At 40.9% G+C, this 21710-nt stretch overlaps 1 protein-coding gene across 1 annotated transcript in view; it reads left to right on the forward strand.

The window, feature by feature from the left end:
• Positions 1-21710, forward strand: part of dtx1 (deltex 1, E3 ubiquitin ligase) — a 243094-nt gene that overhangs the window by 185259 nt on the left and 36125 nt on the right. Inside the window, 3 exon segments of the mRNA XM_034169704.1 lie at positions 10232-10293; positions 10375-10533; positions 12758-12942. Coding sequence (XP_034025595.1) covers positions 10232-10293; positions 10375-10533; positions 12758-12942 — 406 coding nt within the window.

The following is a 21710-nucleotide window of genomic DNA, read 5'->3' on the forward strand; positions in this document are numbered from 1 at the left end:
CTTTTTACTACTGGTATTTATTTTTTATTATCTATATTATAATAGCCAATAGCCTCTGCGTGTTTGCAGCTTCAATCACACAAAACCGGGCAGAGCTGACATTTGCCGTTTGGTATACTTATGTATTTTGGGTCAAGGATGAACGCTGCAAAAATGGAAAGTTGATAGGACAAATATATTTGGAGAAATTAGCAATTATAACTCACCAGTAAACAATGGACATTGTGCTGCAATGCACCATGGGAGTTTGGGGTTTTGAGGTTTAAAATATTATTATGGTTTATGTTAGTTTAATAGTGCTGTTAGTGTTATTGATTTATTGTGTTTTGTGATTTAACTAATTTAGTCAGTTCAGATGAGTGTTATGTTGCTCTTACCACTAGTGACTCAAGTCTCATGTTGGTACCACGAGTGGTTTTAATGTCTTCAGCCACTGTCTTTTTTTTGTCAAATTAAAAGCACCTGCTTACAGCAGCTGTGCATGCATGTGTGCGTGCAACTTCTATGATAGACAAATTGTGGACAGTTAACATTTGCCGTTTGGTATGCTTAGGTATTTTAAAGATGAACGTAGCCAAAATGGAACGTTGACAGGACTAATGTTCGTGGAGAAGCTATGGATATTGGCTCACAACACTGAACAATGGATGTTGCTAACTACTTTCTGGACTCACACGCCATTCCAGCAAGGGGCAGTAATAGGCCACAAGCTGAGCCCCATTTTCATTCAGTTGTGTTCCCACTTCAAGTGGACTAAAAAATAAGCATTTCTACTTCGAAAAACTGCTGAGATATAGCACAGGCAAAAGGTTTAACTCACAACTCCTGCCAGTTTTAAAGTTTAACCCGCGTTTATGCTGGACTATTTAGTCTGAGGTTGAGAGCAGTGATTTTGAATGTTGACCAATCATAGTGCTTGTTTGCCTCACATGATCTTCAACATGGCGGCACCCATGGCAAGTTGAAACGCATGTGATGGCATCACAAAACGCGGGTTTAAAGTACTTAATGCACTTCAAGCATGTCACAGAAGGGAGTATCTCTGCCTTTACTGCTCGTAGATGGAGTAAATATCAAGAATGTCTGCAGACATGGCTGAAATTGGACGGTGAGTGCCACAGTTTTGCCCAGAGTCACGAGCACAGCTCATCTGTCAGTGTAGCTGACAGATGAGCTCGGCTGTCGTCATCAAGAGGGAGACACACGTATCCTTCTTCATTCCAAACATGCAAGCATTACACACACTAGCATTGTGATTCACAGTCCTGATAGACGTGGCAATCATAGCTCTGGCTCTCAACCAGGACATTCATGCCCATTTGTACTTTGCCACAGGAGTAAAAAACAAAGCACGTATAGTAGATCTAACCAAGGTACCATCAGAGTTTGGGCTGAAAGTGTCTTCTGCTATGATCGGTCTTCATACCTTCATTGGGTGTGATTCAACAAGTGCATTTTACGGGAAAGGCAAACGGAAAGCACCTTCTATTAGCGCCTTGGGGCAACTGTTTGTTGTGATTTGGCGCTATATAAATAAAATTGATTTGATTTGATTATGACAGCATCAGAGGAATTTACCAGTGCCTTCATTCAACTTGGTCATGAATTTTGCCCACCAGAGTCACTGATTGACTGCCTTGAAACAATTGTGTGCCACCTCTATGGGCAGCCTAAATCGGACGGAATCAACAATGCAAGTTACAGAATCTTCTGTCTTGCATCATCTTCGCCATTTGAACAGAGTATGCCTTCTACAAAGATTGCTCTGATTCAGCACACAAGGTGTGCTTCATACCAAGCTGCAATTTTTTGGCACTCGCTACAGCCTGTCATCAATCCCCCATCCAATGATGATTATGGATGGATTTTGTCAAACAATGAGCTGTCCATCAGATGGATGACAGAAGTCGCTGCGAAGGTTTGCAGTGCAGCTGTCGCATGTCAGGTTTGTTTTGCACCGATCTGCGTGCCTGTGTAAACTGTGTGAACATCACTGAAGTTGTAAGTTTATTTATCCTTTGGTATATAATTATGATTATATTATGTGTATATCATTGCATAATTAATATATTTATTTTTCCATGACATAAATTAGAAATTAGATGTAGTTATAGGTAAGAAACCATTTTACAAAGCTTCCTAGTTCATGTCACTATGCTTGGGACTCTGACGTGGGCGGTCACATCTCCTCCACTCTCCCTTATCTCTGCTTTTTACTTTAACCTTCAAGTCCCTACTTCACCAGACTGTGAATTCCTCAAATTATATTGGATTCTGGATCTATTGGACTACTATTGGATTTACCATGGAATAGATCAGCTGGTCTCTGAACTCTGTTGACACCATTTTTTTCTACAAGAAGGTCAGGACCGGGGGATCCTACCTGCGGGCTATGTTCTCGACTCCTGGGGCACTTGGCTTGTGGCATGCTTTGCGCCTTTCTCCGTTGAGGACGTTGAGGATTTATTCATTTTTGGTCTTATGGTAGCAGGGTTGGTACTTTTTGGCTTAGGTGCTGCCCTGATTTACCGGAAAATTGGCAAGACGGCGGCATCAAGAACCACGGGCCCTCGCTTGTCCGTCATGATTAACGAGGTTGGCAAGGCAGTGCATTCTCAGACTGCGATGACTCTTGAACTCAGATGCAAATTGGATGACATCTTGGAGCAGATGCGTGCCTTGCAGTTGAAGTTGAAGGTTTCGGTGAATAGTCTTAATTCATAATTGGGAATATTCTTAATTTATAATTGGGATTTGGTTGTTCAAGTGGAACTGTTAAGTGTTTTTCACTGCTCAACCACAACAATCCAGGCTTATCGAGCCTGAAGGACAAATTGCCCACTGTTTTCCTCCAGAGGAATTTATTCAGGCCTTGGTGAGATTATTCAGCTCCTTCTTATTTCAACCCACAAAGACAATAAACTGACAGACTTACACATGGACAAAGACTGAAGCATGCTTCATTTTTCCCTTCACCTCCCTTCCTGAATCACACACTCCATCCGCTCACGCCACCCCTTTCCCCTGCGGGGGCTGTGCGGTCTTAGCTGCGACAGGTCCCCATTCCCCCCAAGCTGGCGGCGGCATGACTCCAGCTACAGCGGCTACCACACACTCACATCGCCTCAATTTGGAAAACGGACTGTTTCAAGTTTAGTGCACATAAATAATGTCAAATGTATATGTGTTGTCTTAATTCTGATGTGTGCCATTATTACGGTAAACAAGTAATAATTGTGGAGTAATTGCTGTTTGTCTGTGGAAATGTGAGTGTGGAAATCTCATTGTTGTAATGACAATGATAATAAAGCTATCCATCCATCCATCCATACCCTTGCTCATAATGCAGTCCTAATAGGCAACATAAAGTCATCCTAATGACCTCCTTTAAATAGATCTATTAGAAAAACTGGCAGGATTTCGCAGTCAAACTTTTAGGACAAGTTTAGATACATTATTGGCTATTTAAAACCACAGAGAAATCGTAGTCCCCCCGAGGTGGGAATGAAACTTATTTTCTAAGCACATTTCCAGCCCTCAGCCTGCGGCCTATAAGTCATATTTATTTAAAAGTGTGAGGATGGTGAGTGATTTTATTTAGTAAGTACATAATATAATTGTAAATACGTTAAACATACATGGATGGCACAAGAAAGTAAAAACACTTATTTCCATTGTGGTCCATTTAAAAACCAAATGACAAAATAGAAGCAAAAATATAATAATAATGTGTATATGATAACAAGAACCTAAGCAATTTATTAAGACATAAATTAACATTAAAAAAATTACATAATTAACAGGTAATAAAAAGGATGAGTTCTTCTTTTAAAAATTGTTGAGGTCTGAGGTTCTAAAAACATTCTGGACTCACACACCATTCCAACTCATTATACAACCTTTGCACAATTTATTTTGAAAAATGTCAGAACCTATTTTATAAACACTACTACACCACGTGTTGCGTGTGGATCCCCATAGGCACTCGGCGTGGACGGTTTGGCTATGAGAAACTATGAGCTTCGCACTACGCATCTCATATAAAAGCACAATCAAGTTAAAATACTACCCGACTAGTAGTACCACCGTAATGCCAAGATTGTGTAATGTTAATATACATATGGTGTTACTTCATCCAGTGCTTGGTTGTATCAAATGCCAGAAAATGAGTAAATCAGATAGCAGCTAATGCTACAAACACAGCTTACCTGTTTGTCTCACTAGCATCCGTCATGGCTTCTTCAAAGGAGCGTTATAGTCCAATCATTTCTCTGGGTAAAGATCCAGTGGTGTGGGTTTTTTCTCCACATAATGAAAAGAACAGACATGGGGATGTTTGGGTGGATTTTTCAAATTCATCGCCTTTAGCGACCACTGGAGATCCTCGTCTTTCAGTGGAGGAGGTAACAAGTTAAATGCTTGTCCATAGTACTCAGATCTCTCCTTTCCATGTTCAAAACATCGTTCTTCCAGTTGTTGTGGCACCCAAGAACTGAACAATTAATGCTGCTCATGTCTGGACACTTCTAGTGTACTATGTTCTCACGTAGCTAATCATCAGACGCAGTGGCAAACCAGACGTTGCTTGACAAACTGGAGCCGCCCACCCTGACTTCCTGAATAATGTGAATACAGATCAGTATTTTTGTTCGTAAAACTGCCAGCTGTTTTTTTTTTTTCACGAACTGTGTTACTAAAATAGTGAAAAAAATCCAGATCCTCATTAACAGACAAGTAATTGACAGCAGTTGTCCAAAGACATAAACAGGTTATCAAAGACAATTCAGAGACTTTCCACACAGTGGATGAGGCCTTCTGCAGCGTGGGGCTCTGGCCACAGTGTGGTGCTGTGGCCTTGTGATGTTTCCTCTACTTCCTTTCCAGAATGTCACCATGACGATTAACGGTCAGTGTGCTGCTGGTTTGATCTGAACTGTTGGATCATCACTGTTGTTGGGCTCAAAGGACGGCCATGGTTCTTAGAAGACATTTCATTGAAGAGTTGCAGTAAATCTCCTCTTATCAAAGACAGTGAGTAGAAAAGAGTTCCTGCAGATTTCATCTGAAACATCATAATGTGCTGCTTCAGATCCAGAACGTGTGGCACTCAGACAGTGAGCGAGAACGTGGATAACTAGGCGGTGTCCTGCTGACGGGTTTCTGCTGGAATGACTGCTGTTCGGTTGAACCCGCGGGCCTCCTGAGGGAGCTGTTGTTCCGATCGATCAGCCAGACAGTTGTTCTCCTCTCCTCTTGTCGAGCAGCTTGCCATCAATCAGAATTTATGTGGTGTGGCCCTGACGGTGTAGATTGAGGAGCTGCAGCCAGAGTGTGAGCCGTCTGAGCTCAGTGCACAAACAGAACGGCTGCCACAGCAGAACCAGGTCCATCCTGATCTGCACCTAAAAGCCCTGATAGGCTGATGAAAACATCAAAAACATGTCTCTGAGTCTAGCCCTTTGTGGTGCAGGGTGTTTTTTTTGTTGTTGTCTTTCCTGCATTGTGCCCTCTCGCTGTCTTTAAAAGGAGTAAGCTGTGGGCGGGTGCTCAGCCATGGCTGCACGCAGGGACGATCCCGGGGCACAAGGTCACCTCATCGTCAACATCAAACGGCACCCCCACACACACACACACACACACACACACACTCCCTTTATTTACAGGAGAAGTGAAGCTGCAGCAAAAACCCATCGACTTTCTTATCTGATATTTCAGGGAAATCTATATTTTATTATGAGTGAACTTGACTTTTTAAAAGCTGAAGTAACATCTGATACTCTGGAATGTGGACGTGGTGTAGCTGTTGATATTATTATTGTTAATCATATCTGAAATTAATTTGTCAATAAATATATTGAGGCAACATACTGATAAATAGTGTAGAGGTCAAGAATTACTGTAAACAGTGAAAATGCATGTTATGCCCATATGTGTGGGGTGTATGGCGCCTCCTACAGGTTTGTCCCTTCATCACACTGCACATTCAGATTGTACCACTGAGATTTATCTTAAGATATGAGCTTTTACTTGTGAATTTTAACATATGTAATAGTACGTGTGCACAGACAAAAAAAACATCAAGCGTCTGCACGTGTCCAGAATATGTTGTCTGTCTGGGTGGTTGCCATCCAGGACGCAGTGTGGTACCGTGGTGTGGTGAATGAAGCGCAGCACCAGCGCATGCTCCCAGAGTTGACTTGCTATCAAACCGGCAGACACCAGATGTACACACACATCATTTATCAAACCCATGTGTTCTAAAGCACGTTCTCGTGCACGTTCATGGTCATTTGCTTTCAGAAACACCCTAAATTGACCTTATATGGTAACAAAACATCTGTTTGTTCCTGGTGTTCCTCACTAGAATAACACCTATTGTTATGTGTCGGACGCAGCTCGGAGAACCGACCAGCGTTTGAAGGACCCAGTATGAAATAAGCAGAGCACGGTACAAAGGCTAACTGAATTTAATACATAACAGTGATACAAAAATAACAGAAAGAAAGTGCGGTCTGGCGTGGTGCGCTCCCAGCAGCGCTAACGGTCCGGAGCCAGAAGCTGTTCGGACCCAAGGACCCCGCCGACACCCCCCGGGTGGCCGCAACAAACCGAGTCTGTGAAAGAAGGAACCATTATGTGAGTCCACACTCTACACACAGAGAGAACACTTAAAGGTGTACAAACAGCAAACACTTCCTGGCTTGATTACTAATCAGCTTCCCAACCTGCAGGCATGGAACATCCAGTTCACAAAACTCCACTGCAGTGGAAGCCGATACATGACTAACATACAGCTCAATATAATAAGGTGTGAGGGACACCACATTTACTGACTGTATAAACGTTAGTCACAAAATCTAACGTACCTCAGGAAGTGTGCTGACGAGCGTGAGACCTCACCCCCTCCTCTTTCACAGACCGTGCATCAAACCCTGGACGTTCTCTGCATCCACTGATGATGAGATGGCTCCCGAGACGACGATCTCACCCGTCTGGTCACAAGGTCGAGTCTCTGGCAAATACACACTGTATACTCCAGTCTTAAATGCCACCATGTTCCAATCCATATAGATGCACCTCAGCTGTGAGTCCTGACGAGCCGCAGGTGATCAGGGTGAGGTCCTGATAACCTCAGCAACACAGCCACTCAGTCCCAAATGCAAGCCACCTGGAAGGAAAAACAAAAGACAGAAACAAAAAGGCAGCCAGGCCCCCCAGCCATACAACACCTATGAGGGAAAAGAAAACCAACTTTTGTGAAACGGAGATCGAGGCGCATGTGAGGTCACAGCAGTGAGACTAAAATATTTAAAAATATTAAATAAATAAAAATAGACACAGCAAGTGGCAACACTAGGTGGTAACAACGAGTCCACTTATAGTTTTGAACACAACCATTCGTAATGACCATTCAGTTGCAGCCACTTATGGACATAGGCGATCCCATCAGATCTCACAAGTTCAGCAGAGTAGGTTCTGCTTAGGGCTTGGATGAGAGACCGCTTCAGAACACCAGGGGGTGTGTGAGACCCTGCAGCGGGTCCGTAATCAACTTTTCTGCAGCGCGGCTTTGCTTTGAACCTTGAACCAATCGAAGCAGTGGTTCGCAGATTGAAACAGTGCTTCGATTGCTTCTTTATTCTTTTTCTTTCGCTTAATTTTCCCGCGCTAAAACCCTATAGAACATATGTCTGAGTATTATTTACCTTTTTTATGTTAAACCGACCTGTTATGGTCTTCTGAAACAGTTGATAGATGTATTTTATAACTTAAAAACAGGATCGATTTAGCATGTCTATGGCATTTTCAATGTTAAAAATTAGCATTAAGCAGTTGCAGCTGTCATCATGTTCGGGTGCATTTGTTTTCAAATTGTAATATTTTTAAAATTTATTTTTGTTTATATATTATAATCTAATGATTATTATATACAATATATACTTATTATATACAGTTTTAGAGAAAGAGACAAAAAGAACCTGAATAGAAACACAACAGAAAATATAAAACCAACTAACAATGAACATACATAAATACATACATACATACAGAAATAAATAATTGTTTCCTGTGAACACCTAGTGACTCTTAGACCTCCATTTCATCCCTGTTTTATTTAAGTTTAATGACAATTTGTTTTGGTCAAACCATATTTTCAGTTTATTAATTTCTTCAGTGATTTCCTCCAGAACTATCTGCCAAGCTAGAAAACTGCTGAATCCAAGTAAGAGCAGAATACTACTGGAATGAATTTGAATAAGGAAAGTTGGGGTTTTTTCTCACTAAATGGATGCTGCACTCACTACAGTTTATTGTCTGGAATAGTTCCATATTGTATTTCATTTCAGAGCTTCTAGAATTCATTTTCGTGCAGGTGGTGTTGGGGGTAATTTTGGGTTTCAGCTTTTTTTGTTTCATATTCATCCCTGAATATGTGAATCGTGAGTCACTTTTGTGCGGATTAAAGTTACTAATTGGGACTCCTGTCTTGTTGCGAGAAAGAAACGAGAATCGTCCTCCGTTCTGTTCACACAGCTCCAAACGCTACGCGGCTCTCTGCCCAGTCAAGTTAGAACGATAGAGTCCAGTCGGAATTAATAACTTCAAAGCGAAACACAGTTTTATTTGTATTTATGTCCAGAGATCAAGGATAGTGTGACCAATTTCATATTTATTTACTTTAAGACTCAATGAAATACATAGAAAACCTGTAAAGCCTACTTTTAGTACAAAATTCACGAGGTATCGATAAAGAATTGGATCGATAAGCAGAATCAATAATGGCATCGATATCGATAAAATCTTATCAATACCCATCCCTATTCACGAACGTCACAACACTAGCAGATAGGGTCATTGCAATACTTCGTGTTAAATATCCATCGTCAATTAATTCAATTTAAATTTATACCTGGAGCAATGTTGGGTTAGTTGCTTTGCTCAAGGTCACTCCATTCATGGATGGAGGTGTAAAGAGAGGTAAGGTTGGGATTTGAGCCTGCAACCCTGTGATTGAAAGACCAACTCCCTAACCATTGGGATGGCTCGTTAACCTATAACATCTACATGACATGAACTTATGATTGGTAATGCAAAAAATCTTTGTCTTGGAGCACTTTTGTGTCCCCATCAATATCAAAATCAAAGTTACTCCCTTAGAGGAAATAAAGAATGCATGTGAAAGGGTTTGCCTGCTGTAACAGTAACAATGCTTTCTAGTTGCAGTTCCCTGTTCCACCATTAGATGCTGTGCTTATGCATGTAGTTACTCACACTCCTAAGTACAGGTTGGTAAATTCTACACTTTGTATAAAAATGTTAGCACAGTTTAAGCACAAATCTATGCGTATGAACGGTTGATAAATGGGGGTCCTGGGTCGTAACTCAGATGGTGGTTCACTTGTATCTGTGTGATAAATTTTCAATTTTTCAATTTATTTCATTTTATATAGTGCCAAATCACAACAAAGTTGCCTCAACGTGCTTCACACAAGTAAGGTCTAACCTTACCAACGCCCAGAGCAGCACACAGGCGACAGTGGTAAGGAAAAACTCCCTCTGAGGAAGAAACCTCAAGCAGACCAGACTCAACAGGGTGACCCTCTGCTTGGTCCATGCTACCGACACAAATACCGACACAGATTACAAAACAATTCCAAATTTTATGAATTAAGAGTAAAAAGCATAGTAACATACTATGTCAGTATGCTAGCCATACGAAAGGGAAAATAAGTGCATCTCAAGTCTGGACTTGAAAGTCTCTACAGAATCTGATTGTTTTATTGATGCAGGGAGATCATTCCACAGAACAGGGGCACGATAAGAGAAAGCTCTATGACCTGCAGACTTCTTATTCACCCTAGGGACACACAGTAGTCCTGCGCCCTGAGAATATAAAGCCTGGGCTGGTACGTAGGGTTTAATTAGATAAACAGCCAACTCTAACCGTTCATAACGGTAAGTGTCTTTGATCAGACTATGAATCAAAAAATCCTTCTACACACAGATTGTATTTGATTTTCAGGAAGATTTTTTTTTGTTTGTTTTTTTTGTTTGTTTGTTTTTTTTATTAGTTTGGGAGGTCCTGCAACTTAGACTCTGATGTGACTTATACCCAGAAAAATACAGTATATCTCACCAAGAGTGAATGAAGCAGCTGTTCTGTCTTTTCCGTGTGGAAGTATTTCTGTAACGGTCATCACGTCTCTCTTGTGATTTCTTCTACATCAAGGGAAAAACCCAGAGGACGTAGTGCGACGATACACAGAGAAGATTAAAGTGATGCCAGATGAGGTAAGGAAATAGATGTTCCATAGACGTCCCTGAACACATCGCGGTGTGGAGTGACAGCTGAAATGTTTGCTGCTATTCCAGGACTGTACCATCTGCATGGAGAGGCTGGTGATGTCATCTGGCTACGATGGCATCCTGCAGCACAAAGGCATCAAGCCAGAGCTGGTGGGCAAACTTGGCAAGTGTGGGCACATGTACCATTTGCTGTGCCTGGTGGCCATGTACAACAACGGCAATAAGGCGAGTAACAGCATGGTGATGTCACTCTGAGTCCACAGCTCCGCTGGACTGCATGACGCTCTGAATTTGTTGTTCATTTTTGTTTTCAGTTTTTTGTAGCGTAATGCTCTAATGTGCGTTCCCATGTGTACAAACATAATGTGTACGTCATGAACACACCTACAGTGAGGCAAAGAAGTATTTGATCCACTGTGGATTTTGCAAGTCTACAGTTTTGTCCTTGATGTCCTTAGACAGCTCTTTGGTCTTGGCCATGGTGGACAGGTTGGAGTGTGATTGACTGTGTGGACAGGTGTCTTTTACACAGGTAACTACTTCAAACAGGTGCAATTAATCAGTGTTGCCACAGTTACTTTGAAAAAGTAATCCAATTACTGATTACTCCTTGAAAAAGTAACTTAGTTACTTTACTGATTACTCAGTTGTAAAAGTAACTAAGTTAGATTACTAGTTACTTTTTAGTTACTTTCCCCAGCTGTCGACAACAACCCTCTGCCACCTCAACATGACAATACTTGTTTAGCCAAAACTCGCTTTATAGTCACCCTTTCTTGACTTCAATGAAAATAAATACTTGTTTTATAAAAAGTAAAATAAAGACCTCTTTCTTGACCTCATATTTAACTGTTGACAGCACTGTAACAGTAAAACTTGCAATTTCTAGCCTACATTGTTTATAAATGTAACTATTCAATTCTTTCTAACATTTTTCTAACATTTAAATTCTCTCTAAACATTTTACTTGTTGAAATTATTATTATTATAAGTAGTATTAGTAGTTGTAGTAAAAAAAAAAAAAAGGCTTCAAAACTGGACCTTTAATCTAGGGGTGTTGTTGGGGGGGCACATCCTTGCCCCACGCCCCCATTCCATCTGGATTCGCCCCTGCTTTGGTGGTTGAGCACAAAGAATGGATAACATTTATTTATGCAGAAAACATGACCAGATTTACAGGTAAGAAAGTTTTATTGCGTTTTCACATCATGTGGTCATCAGAAAGAGTTTAGGTGCATTTTGACCAGATACGGAGCAGCTCAGCTCAGAATTCTAAATAAAGGAGGAAAAAACATAAATATGTCTTTGTAAAGCTCAGTGCAGGTGTGCTGTTGTCACTGCGCTTTAAGAGGTGAGGACGAGCTGCTGCAGAAAACCGCGGATGAAAAGCTCATAGCCCACTTAAAGTGGGCAGTTCAGTCGAACCCCGACCCCCTGCCCACGGATCAAGTTTAATGCTGCTATCGACCCACAATGCAAAAATAATAGTAACGCACAGTGACTTGGAGAAGTAACTTTAATCTGATTACTGATTTGGAAAGATTAACGCGTTAGATTACTCGTTACTAAAAAAAGTGGTCAGATTAGAGTAACGCGTTACTAAGTAACGCATTACAGGCATCACTGCAATTAATACAGGTAAAGAGTGCAGAATAGGAGGGCTTCTTAAAGAAGAACTAACAGGTCTGTGAGAGACAGAATTCTTGTTGGTTGGTAGGTGATTTATTTCATGCAATAAAATGCAAATTATTTAAAAATCATCCAATGTGATTTTCTGGATTTTTTTTAAGATTCTGTCTCACAGTTGAAGTGTACCTACAGTAAAAACTACAGACCTCTCCATTCTTTGTAGGTGGAAAAACTTGCAAACTTGACAGAGGACCAAATACTCTATTCAGGAATAAGGTAGAACTTGCGTCTGCTGTATGTAGTCACATAATTGTCATTAGAAGAATCATCTGCATAAATCTTTAAATTCTAATGTGTTATTTAGTCTTTCAGTTATTGAAAAAAAATCATCAAAATCTCTGTTTCAAGAAATGTTAAGGACATTATTTATTTGTCTGTCTGTTAGCAGGATTACATCAAAAGTACTACATGGAGTTTGATGAACTTTCCAGCACAGATAGATATTAGGGCACGGAAGACTCCACTGAATTTGGCAGGTGATCCGGATCCAGATTGTTCATTCTAATTTCATTCTGGATCATCACCAAAACAAAACAGATTCTTCTTTTTATAACAACTGATAGTTCTCTTCAGATTAAAAACATCCAGTTCAGTCATTCTGGAGGAATCCAGCCAACAAACAAAAGGAGCCAATCACTGATCTGAGCAACAGAAGTATAACGATAACCAGTTACTCTGAAGATAATTTCACACTAATGGTCGCCGTCTTCATGTTGTTGTGAATTTTTTTTCTTTTTTTTTTTTTTTTTACTTAAACCAGGACGGCAGTCTTCAGTGTCCCACGTGTAAGACCATCTATGGGGAGAAAACAGGAACGCAGCCTCCTGGGAAGATGGAGTACCACGTCATCCCCCACTGCCTGCCGGGACACCTGGACTCCAAGACCATCCGCATCGTCTATGATATTCCCGCTGGCATCCAGGTCAGGATTCTCTTTGAATCTTTGTTTGTTTGGTTTATGACTTTGGGGACTGTTATGTGTCCGTTTTACTTTTAAATGGCAGCTTGGAATTCACTCTGGTACGATGACTTGTCATGGACATAATGGTGTCTGTCATTCACAATCCGTCCCCCAGATGTTTGCTCTTGCACTTTCTAATTTTGATGGATCGCGACTGTTCTCCTGTGAGAAGTGCCCCCCCTCCTCCACCAACAGCAGCTGTGTCCACGGCACTGAGCTGTGTTACGGGAGCGGTGAGATGGCTTCCTGTGCCGTCATGCGTCCCTCTGCAGCAGACTGTCTTGACCTATGTATAGTCTGGGTTCTTCAGCTAGATATCGTGGCAAAGACAAAGAGATCATAGTAAAGTTTATTAGAGGACATTCTTAAGAGAAAAAGAGAGAGTGAGCGAGTAAGAGACTGAACTCTGAACTGAACGTAAATGGGTGATTCTTTAACTACGGGCACTATTGGCCTTGTAAATGTAATTTCCACCACACCATTGCCTTACAATATAAAGCGCCTTGGGGCAACTGTTTGTTGTGATTTGGCGCTATATACATGTGCTCTGATGTCACTGTTTATCTCCATAGAAACTACCCAAACAATCTTTCATATAAACTGTTTAAAGGGACATTACAGCGTTGTGGTGGAAATTACAGCAGTAGTGTGGGACAACTACATTTTTGTTTAAAAAAAATCACAACGGTTGTATGACTTTGAATACCCCGATTATGTTTTGATTATTTTACTGATATTTTATTCAGAGATATTTTAAAACATTAGAAAAAACATTTTTTTACCATTCATTTTGATCATTGAAGATCAAAAGTCTGGGTGTGGGACAAGCACAAAACGGCAATATTTGCATATAATGATGCTGAAAAAAGGTGAAAAAGTCATCATAGACTACTAGAACAAATTTCTTAAAACACTTTCATTGTAAAGATAACTATAAAAGTGTGAAATTTCCCCTTTTTTCTGTTTTTCATACAATATGATCAAAGGATAATAAGTGCCCGTAGTCTAAGAATCACCCAAATATCGAAGCCGCTTTTACAACCCCAATTCAAATGAAGTTGGGATGTTGTGCAAAATGTAAATAAAAACAGAATACAATGATTTGCAAATCCTCTTCAACCTATATTCAGTTGAATACACCACAAAGACAAGATATTTAATGTTCAAACTGATAAACTATATTGTTTTTGTGCAAATATTTGCTCATTTTCAAATGGATGCCTGCAACACATTTCAAAAAAGCTGGGACAGTGGTATGTTTACCACTGTGTTACATCACCTTCTAACAACACTCAATAAGCGAACTGAGGAGACTAATTGTTGAAGCTTTGTAGGTGGAATTCTTTCCCATTCTTGCTTGATGTACGACTTCATTTGTTCAACAGTCGCACAAAATATGTCTCTGTTGTTGTATTTTGTGCTTCATAATGCGCCACACATTTTCAATGGGTGACAGATCTGGACTGCAGGCAGGCCAGTCTAGTACCTGCACTCTTTTACTATGAAGCCATGCTGATGTAACACATGCAGAATGTGGCTTGGCATTGTCTTGCTGAAATAACCAGGGACGTCCCTGAAAAAGATGTTGCTTGGATGGCAGCATGTGTTGCTCCAAAACCTGGATGTACCTTTCAACATTGATGGTGCCATCACAGATGTGTAAGTTGTCCATGCCATGGACACTAACACTCTCATACCATCACAGATGCTGGCTTTTGAACTTTGGGCTGGTAACAATCTGGATGGTCTTTTTCTTCTTTTGTCCACAGGACAAGACGTCCATGATTTCCAAAAACAATTTGAAATGTGGACTCGTCAGACCACAGCACATTTTTCCACTTTGCATCTGTCCATTTCAAATGAGCTCGGGCCCAGAGAAGGCGGCGGCATTTCTGGATGTTGTTGATGTATGGCTTTCGCTTTGCATGGTAGAGCTTTAACTTGCGCTTGTAGATGTAGCGACGAACTGTGTTAACTGACAATGATTTTCTGAAGTGTTCCTGAGCCCACGCGGTAAAATTCTTTACACAATGATGTTGGTTTTTAATGCAGTGCTGCGTGAGGGATCGAAGGTCATTGGCATTCAATGTTTGTTTTCGGCCTTGTCGCTTACGTGTAGAAAGTTCTCCAGATTCTCTGAATCCTCTGATTATATTATGGACTGTAGATGATGGAATCCCTAAATTCCTTGCAATTGAACATTGAGAAACATTGTTCGTAAACTGTTGGACTATTTTTTCACGCAGTTGTTCACAAAGTGGTGATCCTCACCCCATCTTTGTTTGTGAATGGCTGAGCCTTTTGGGGATGCTCCTTTTATACCCAATCATGACACTCACCTGTTTCCAATTAGGTGTTCTATGACCATTCCATTCCAGTATTTTGTTGCCCCATCCCAACTTTTTTGAAACATTTTGCAGGCATCCATTTCAAAATGAGCAAATATTTGCACAAAAACAACAAAGTTTATCAATTTGAACATTAAATATCTTGTCTTTGTGGTGTATTTAATTGAATATAGGTTGAAGAGGATTTGCAAATCATTGTATTCTGTTTTTTTGTTTTTTTTTACACAACGTCCCAGCTTCACTGGAATTGGGGTTGTACTTGATGACAGGAGAAGTCTAAGTAGCAGTGGAGACTCTGTCCCTCTGTGACCATCGTCACTTCAGATTGAGTTCACAGCATCACACACTCTGGGAACAGAAGGATGGAGAGGTGCAGCTTCAGATTTACTGTTGGGCCCGTACATTGGCTTTCTGCGTCTGGTGTTGTTGATCTTCCTTGATGTTCCACGATGAATACATAAACAGAGTTACTCAGAGTAAATTTGTTGTACTTATTGTAAAACAAAAACATTGTTCAGTGTTTCTGTACTCTGATTAAATCATTTCCTTCAGGATAAATTAAGTTAATCTTATGTTTGTTAACAAAGTCATTGACTCACTAGTTTTTGAGCATAAACCGGTTCAACCCATTTCACTAGCGGTTTAGCCGCTTGCCAGACATGCTGTTTTGTGGAGCCCAAGTTGATGTTTGAGTGTTGATGAGTGTAAAAAAAAAAAAGTCATTTTAAAACAAGGGAAGAGTTCGGATCTTAAAATGGAAGGCATACTCTGACCTCCACCAGGTAGCAGCATGGCAGGTTTATGACTTGGCTCCATCAAACCTTTGTGACATCATAAGGGTAGAATATTAAACAAGATGAAAGGAAAAACATCAGACAGTGCTGGACATTAAAGCGCATTTTGAGGCAGCTTCTGATTGCCTCCAAAATGTGCCCTTCCTTCCTTGACTCGAGCACCATGCCTCCAGAAAATTTTGTTATTCATAAACCAATTTTTGACTTATAGAATCATTACATGGTGATGATCACATGACCCAGATCCTCCTTGGCTGGTTGGTTGGTGTTTCATCTCTTGAATGAGTGCTTGTTTTGGGTTTGAGTCGGGGGAGCTGAGGTGACTGTGTCTGTTTAGATGACCAGTGACTTTACCATCTGCACCACCAAACGTTATCTTATCAGAGCTGTTTTAATGCCAAACATGAACACTTTCAGTTGAAAATGAGTGGAAACTGGTCACCACAGAACAGGCAGGCCTGGGAGAATACAAAACGAGGAGACACGCACAAGACCACAGCGTTGAAGGTAACCCTCTGACACTTTGAACAGCAGGACATCAAGTGTTTTGGCTTTGAAGTTAGCGACACCAGCAACCATAGTCAATTGTCTTCCGGGGGCCAGAGCAGGCGACATCGAAGGAAATTTGAAACTGCTGGCTAAGGCTAAGGGTAAATTTGGTAAGATTGTAATTCACGTCGGCAGTAATGACACCCGGTTACGCCAGTCGGAGGTCACTAAAATTAACATTGAATCGGTGTGTAACTTTGCAAAAACGTAGTCTTCTCTGGGCCCCTCCCCAATCGGACCGGGAGTGACATGTTTAGCCGCATGTTCTCCTTGAATTGCTGGCTGTCTGAGTGGTGTCCAAAAAATGAGGTGGGCTTCATAGATAATTGGCAAAGCTTCTGGGGAAAACCTGGTCTTGTTAGGAGAGACGGCATCCATCCCACTTTGGATGGAGCAGCTCTCATTTCTAGAAATCTGGCCAATTTTCTTAAATCCTCCAAACCGTGACTATCCAGGGTTGGGACCAGGAAGCAGAGTTGTAGTCTTACACACCTCTCTGCAGCTTCTCTCCCCCTGCCATCCCCTCATTACCCCATCCCCGTAGAGACGGTGCCTGCTCCCAGACTACCAATAACCAGTAAAAATCTATTTAAGCATAAAAATTCAAAAAGAAAAAATAATATAGCACCTTCAACTGCACCACAGACTAAAACAGTTAAATGTGGTCTATTAAACACTAGGTCTCTCTCTTCTAAGTCCCTGTAAGTAAATGATATAATAATGGATCAACATATTGATTTATTCTGCCTTACAGAAACCTGGTTACAGCAGGATGAATATGTTAGCTTAAATGAGTCAACACCCCCGAGTCACACTAACTGCCAGAATGCTCGTAGCACGGGCCGAGGCGGAGGATTAGCAGCAATCTTCCACTCCAGCTTATTAATTAATCAAAAACCCAGACAGAGCTTTAATTCATTTGAAAGCTTGTCTCTTAGTCTTGTCCATCCAAATTGGAAGTCCCAAAAACCAGTTTTATTTGTTATTATCTATCGTCCTCTTGGTCGTTACTGTGAGTTTCTCTGTGAATTTTCGGACCTTTTGTCTGACTTAGTGCTTAGCTCAGATAAGATAATTATAGATAGTTCATGCATTTATTTCCTCTAGGCTGGACTATTGTAATTCATTATTATCAGGTTGTCCTAAAAGTTCCCTGAAAAGCCTTCAGTTAATTCAACATGCTGCAGCTAGAGTACTGACAGGGACTAGAAGGAGAGAGCATATCTCACCCATATTGGCCTCTCTTCATTGGCTTCCTGTTAATTCTAGAATAGAATTTAAAATTCTTCTTCTTACTTATAAGGTTTTGAATAATCAGGTCCCATCTTATCTTAGGGACCTCATAGTACCATATCACCCCAATAGAGCGCTTCGCTCTCAGACTGCAGGCTTACTTGTAGTTCCTAGGGTTTGTAAGAGTAGAATGGGAGGCAGAGCCTTCAGCTTTCAGGCTCCTCTCCTGTGGAACCAGCTCCCAATTCGGATCAGGGAGACAGACACCCTCTCTACTTTTAAGATTAGGCTTAAAACTTTCCTTTTTGCTAAAGCTTATAGTTAGGGCTGGATCAGGTGACCCTGAACCATCCCTTAGTTATGCTACTATAGACTTAGACTGCTGGGGGGTTCCCATGATGCACTGAGTGTTTCTTTCTCTTTTTGCTCTGTATGCACCACTCTGCATTTAATCATTAGTGATTGATCTCTGCTCCCCTCCACAGCATGTCTTTTTCCTGATTCTCTCCCCTCAGCCCCAACCAGTCCCAGCAGAAGACTGCCCCTCCCTGAGCCTGGATCTGCTGGAGGTTTCTTCCTGTTAAAAGGGAGTTTTTCCTTCCCACTGTCGCCAAGTGCTTGCTCACAGGGGGTCGTTTTGACAGTTGGGGTTTTTCTGTAATTATTGTATGGCTTTGCCTTGCAATATGAAGCGCCTTGGGGCAACTGTTTGTTGTGATTTGGCGCTATATAAATGAAATTGATTTGATTTGATTCATCTGCAGAATGCCAGACAGTGCTGTTCCTGCCAGGACAGCAACTGTCAGATCCATCTCTGCCCCCCACCGCCTGGGTAGACAGAATAAGAGAAGGTCTTTTAACAACAGACGAGAAGATACTGAAGGTCATCCTGCCGCTCGGGTCAGGATGTTGTAAATGTTCCTGCCTCCAGTACATTTTGCTGATCCTCCTCAGAATGTAAAAGTTTTCTGTTCCACCGGGTTCCACAAAGTTTACTTGGGTAGTTTGGTGGCATTTAATGAAGGTGAAATAGCCACGGGTTAGACACAAGTAAAAACTAGGAGGTAACTGTTTTGACAGTTTAATGTGAAACTGTTGAAGCACAGCAGGATACTTTATTAGCTCCACAGTCTGTGGCCCCTGGAAAGCCCACAAATGACACACGGAGGAGAGCAACAGTATCCAAGTCACATCACATCTGTTCAAACGACGCGTCCCCAAGGAGTTTAGTTACAGAAGACACAGACACGTGCACAGGAAAGTGGTATTAGCAAAGAAGGACAGATCTGTCTAACCCTAAATCAAAATTAATTTCAATTTAATCAGCTTATAAAGCGCCAAATCACAACAAAAGCTGTCCTAAGGCACCTCACACAGAACAGTTCAACATAAAAATTAAAATAAATAAATAAAATTTTAAAATTCAAATACATAATTAAAAACAGAAGTAAAAGAGTAAAACAGAAAAAAAAACTATTCATAAGAAAGAGAATAAAAATAGGTTTTAATTCTTGACGTAAAAATGTCCATGGATGCTGACTGCCTCACGGTCACAAGAAGACCATTCCACAGAACGGGTACACGATAACAAAAAGCTCTTTGAGCCACTGAGAAACATTTGGGACAATGTAGAACATACCATATAGACTTGGATTTCATTGCAGACAGTATGAAGTGACACTGAGGTATTTACCACTTTATAATGTTGCTATTCTTTCTCATAACACTGCAGACATTTTGATGCTGAGGACACCAAGAAACCACATCTTAAGACATCCAACAGTACGGAGTCCTCACTTTGTATTTTATTTTTATTTTTCCTGTCAAAACTGTCCACATGTTCCCTACTGGGGACAGGTCTGGACTGTAGGCAGGCCAGTCCAGTACCCATACTCACTTCTTCTGCAGCAATGTCTTTGTAATGTGTCCAAAATGTCATTTTGCGTTGTTGAAAAATGTGTGAACATCTGTGGAAAAGATGTTGTCTTGAAGGCAGCATATGTTGCTCCATACAGTAGTGTTCACAATAATAGTAGTGTGGCTTTCAGTCAATGAGTTCATCAATTTTGTGGAACAAACAGGTGTGAATCAGGTGTCCCCTATTTAAGGATGAAGCCAGCACCTGTTGAACATAATTTTCTCTTTGAAAGCCTGAGGAAAATGGGACGTTCAAGACATTGTTCAGAAGAACAGTGTAGTTTGATTAAAATGTTGATTGGAGAGGGGAAAACTTATACGCAGGTGCAAAAAATTATAGGCTGTTCATCTACAATGATCTCCAATGCTTTAAAATGGACAAAAAAAAAAAAAAACAGACGTGTGGAAGAAAATGGGAAAACAACCATCAAAATGGATAGAAGAATAACCAGAATGGCAAAGGCTCACCCACTGATCAGCTCCAGGATGATCAAAGACAGTCTGGAGTTACCTGTAAGTGCTGTGACAGTTAGAAGACGCCTGTGTGAAGCTAATTTATTTGCAAGAATCCCCCGCAAAGTCCCTCTGTTAAATAAAAGAAGCTTTGCCAATTATCTATGAAGCCTACCTCATTTTTTGGACACCACTCAGACAGCCAGCAATTCAAGGAGAACATGCGGCTAAACATGTCATTCCCGGTCCGATTGGGGAGGGGCCCAGAGAAAACTACAGAGTCCGACATTGTTTTGTCATGTTAATTTTAGTGACCTCCGATTGGCGTAACCGGGTGTCATTACTGCCGACGTGAATTACAATCTTACAAAATTTACGCTTAGCCTTAGCCAGCAGTTTCAAATTTCCTTCAATGTCGCCTGCTCTGGCCCCCGGAAGACATCAACTGGCCTAAAGAGAAATGGAGGAATATTTTGTGGACTGATGAGAGTAAAATTGTTCTTTTTGGGTCCAAGGGCCGCAGTGAGATGACCCCCAAACTCTGAATTCAAGCCACAGTTCACAGTGAAGACAGTGAATCATGGTGGTGCAAGCATCATGTTATGGACATGTTTCTCCTACTATGGTGTTGGGCCTATATATCGCATACCAGGTATCATGGATCAGTTTGGATATGTCAAAATACTTGAAGAGGTCATGTTGCCTTGTGCTGAAGAGGACATGCCCTTGAAATGGGTGTTTCAACAAGACAATGACCCCAAGCACACTAGTAAACAAGCAAAATCTTGGTTCCAAACCAACTAAATTAATGCCTCGCAGATGTGAAGAAATCATGAAAACTGTGGTTATGCAACTAAATACTAGTTTAGTGATTCACAGGATTGCTAAAAAAGCAGTTTGAACATAATAGTTTTGAGTTTGTAGCGTCAACAGCAGATGCTACTATTATTGTGAACACCCCCTTTTCTACTTTTTTTTTTTACTAATAGCCCAATTTCATAGCCTTAAGAGTGTGCATATCATGAATGCTTGGTCTTGTTGGATTTGTGAGAATCTACTGAATCTACTGGTACCTTGTTTCCCATGTAACAATAAGAAATATACTCAAAACCTGGATTAATCTTTTTAGTCACATAGTACTACTATTATTCTGAACACTACTGTATGTTGCTGCATTAATGCTGCCATTACAGAAGTGTAAATTAGCTTTTCCAAGACCACTGACACAACCCCAGACTATGACAGGACCTGGCTTTTGGACTTGTTGCTGGCAACAGTGTGGATGGTCCTTTTTGTCTTTGGTCCAGAGCACACGTCATCCAAAAAAGATCTGGAATACTGATATACCTGACAACAATACATGTTTCCACTGAGTTTTACCTCATTACTCTGCCTAAATTTCCTAATCCGCCCCGTCTCTTCTGGAGGCGGGGGATTATTTGCAGTTTTGGTACTGTC

The sequence above is a fragment of the Thalassophryne amazonica genome, chromosome 5 (genome assembly GCF_902500255.1).
Source record: "Thalassophryne amazonica chromosome 5, fThaAma1.1, whole genome shotgun sequence".
In the NCBI taxonomy this organism is placed as follows: domain Eukaryota; kingdom Metazoa; phylum Chordata; class Actinopteri; order Batrachoidiformes; family Batrachoididae; genus Thalassophryne; species Thalassophryne amazonica.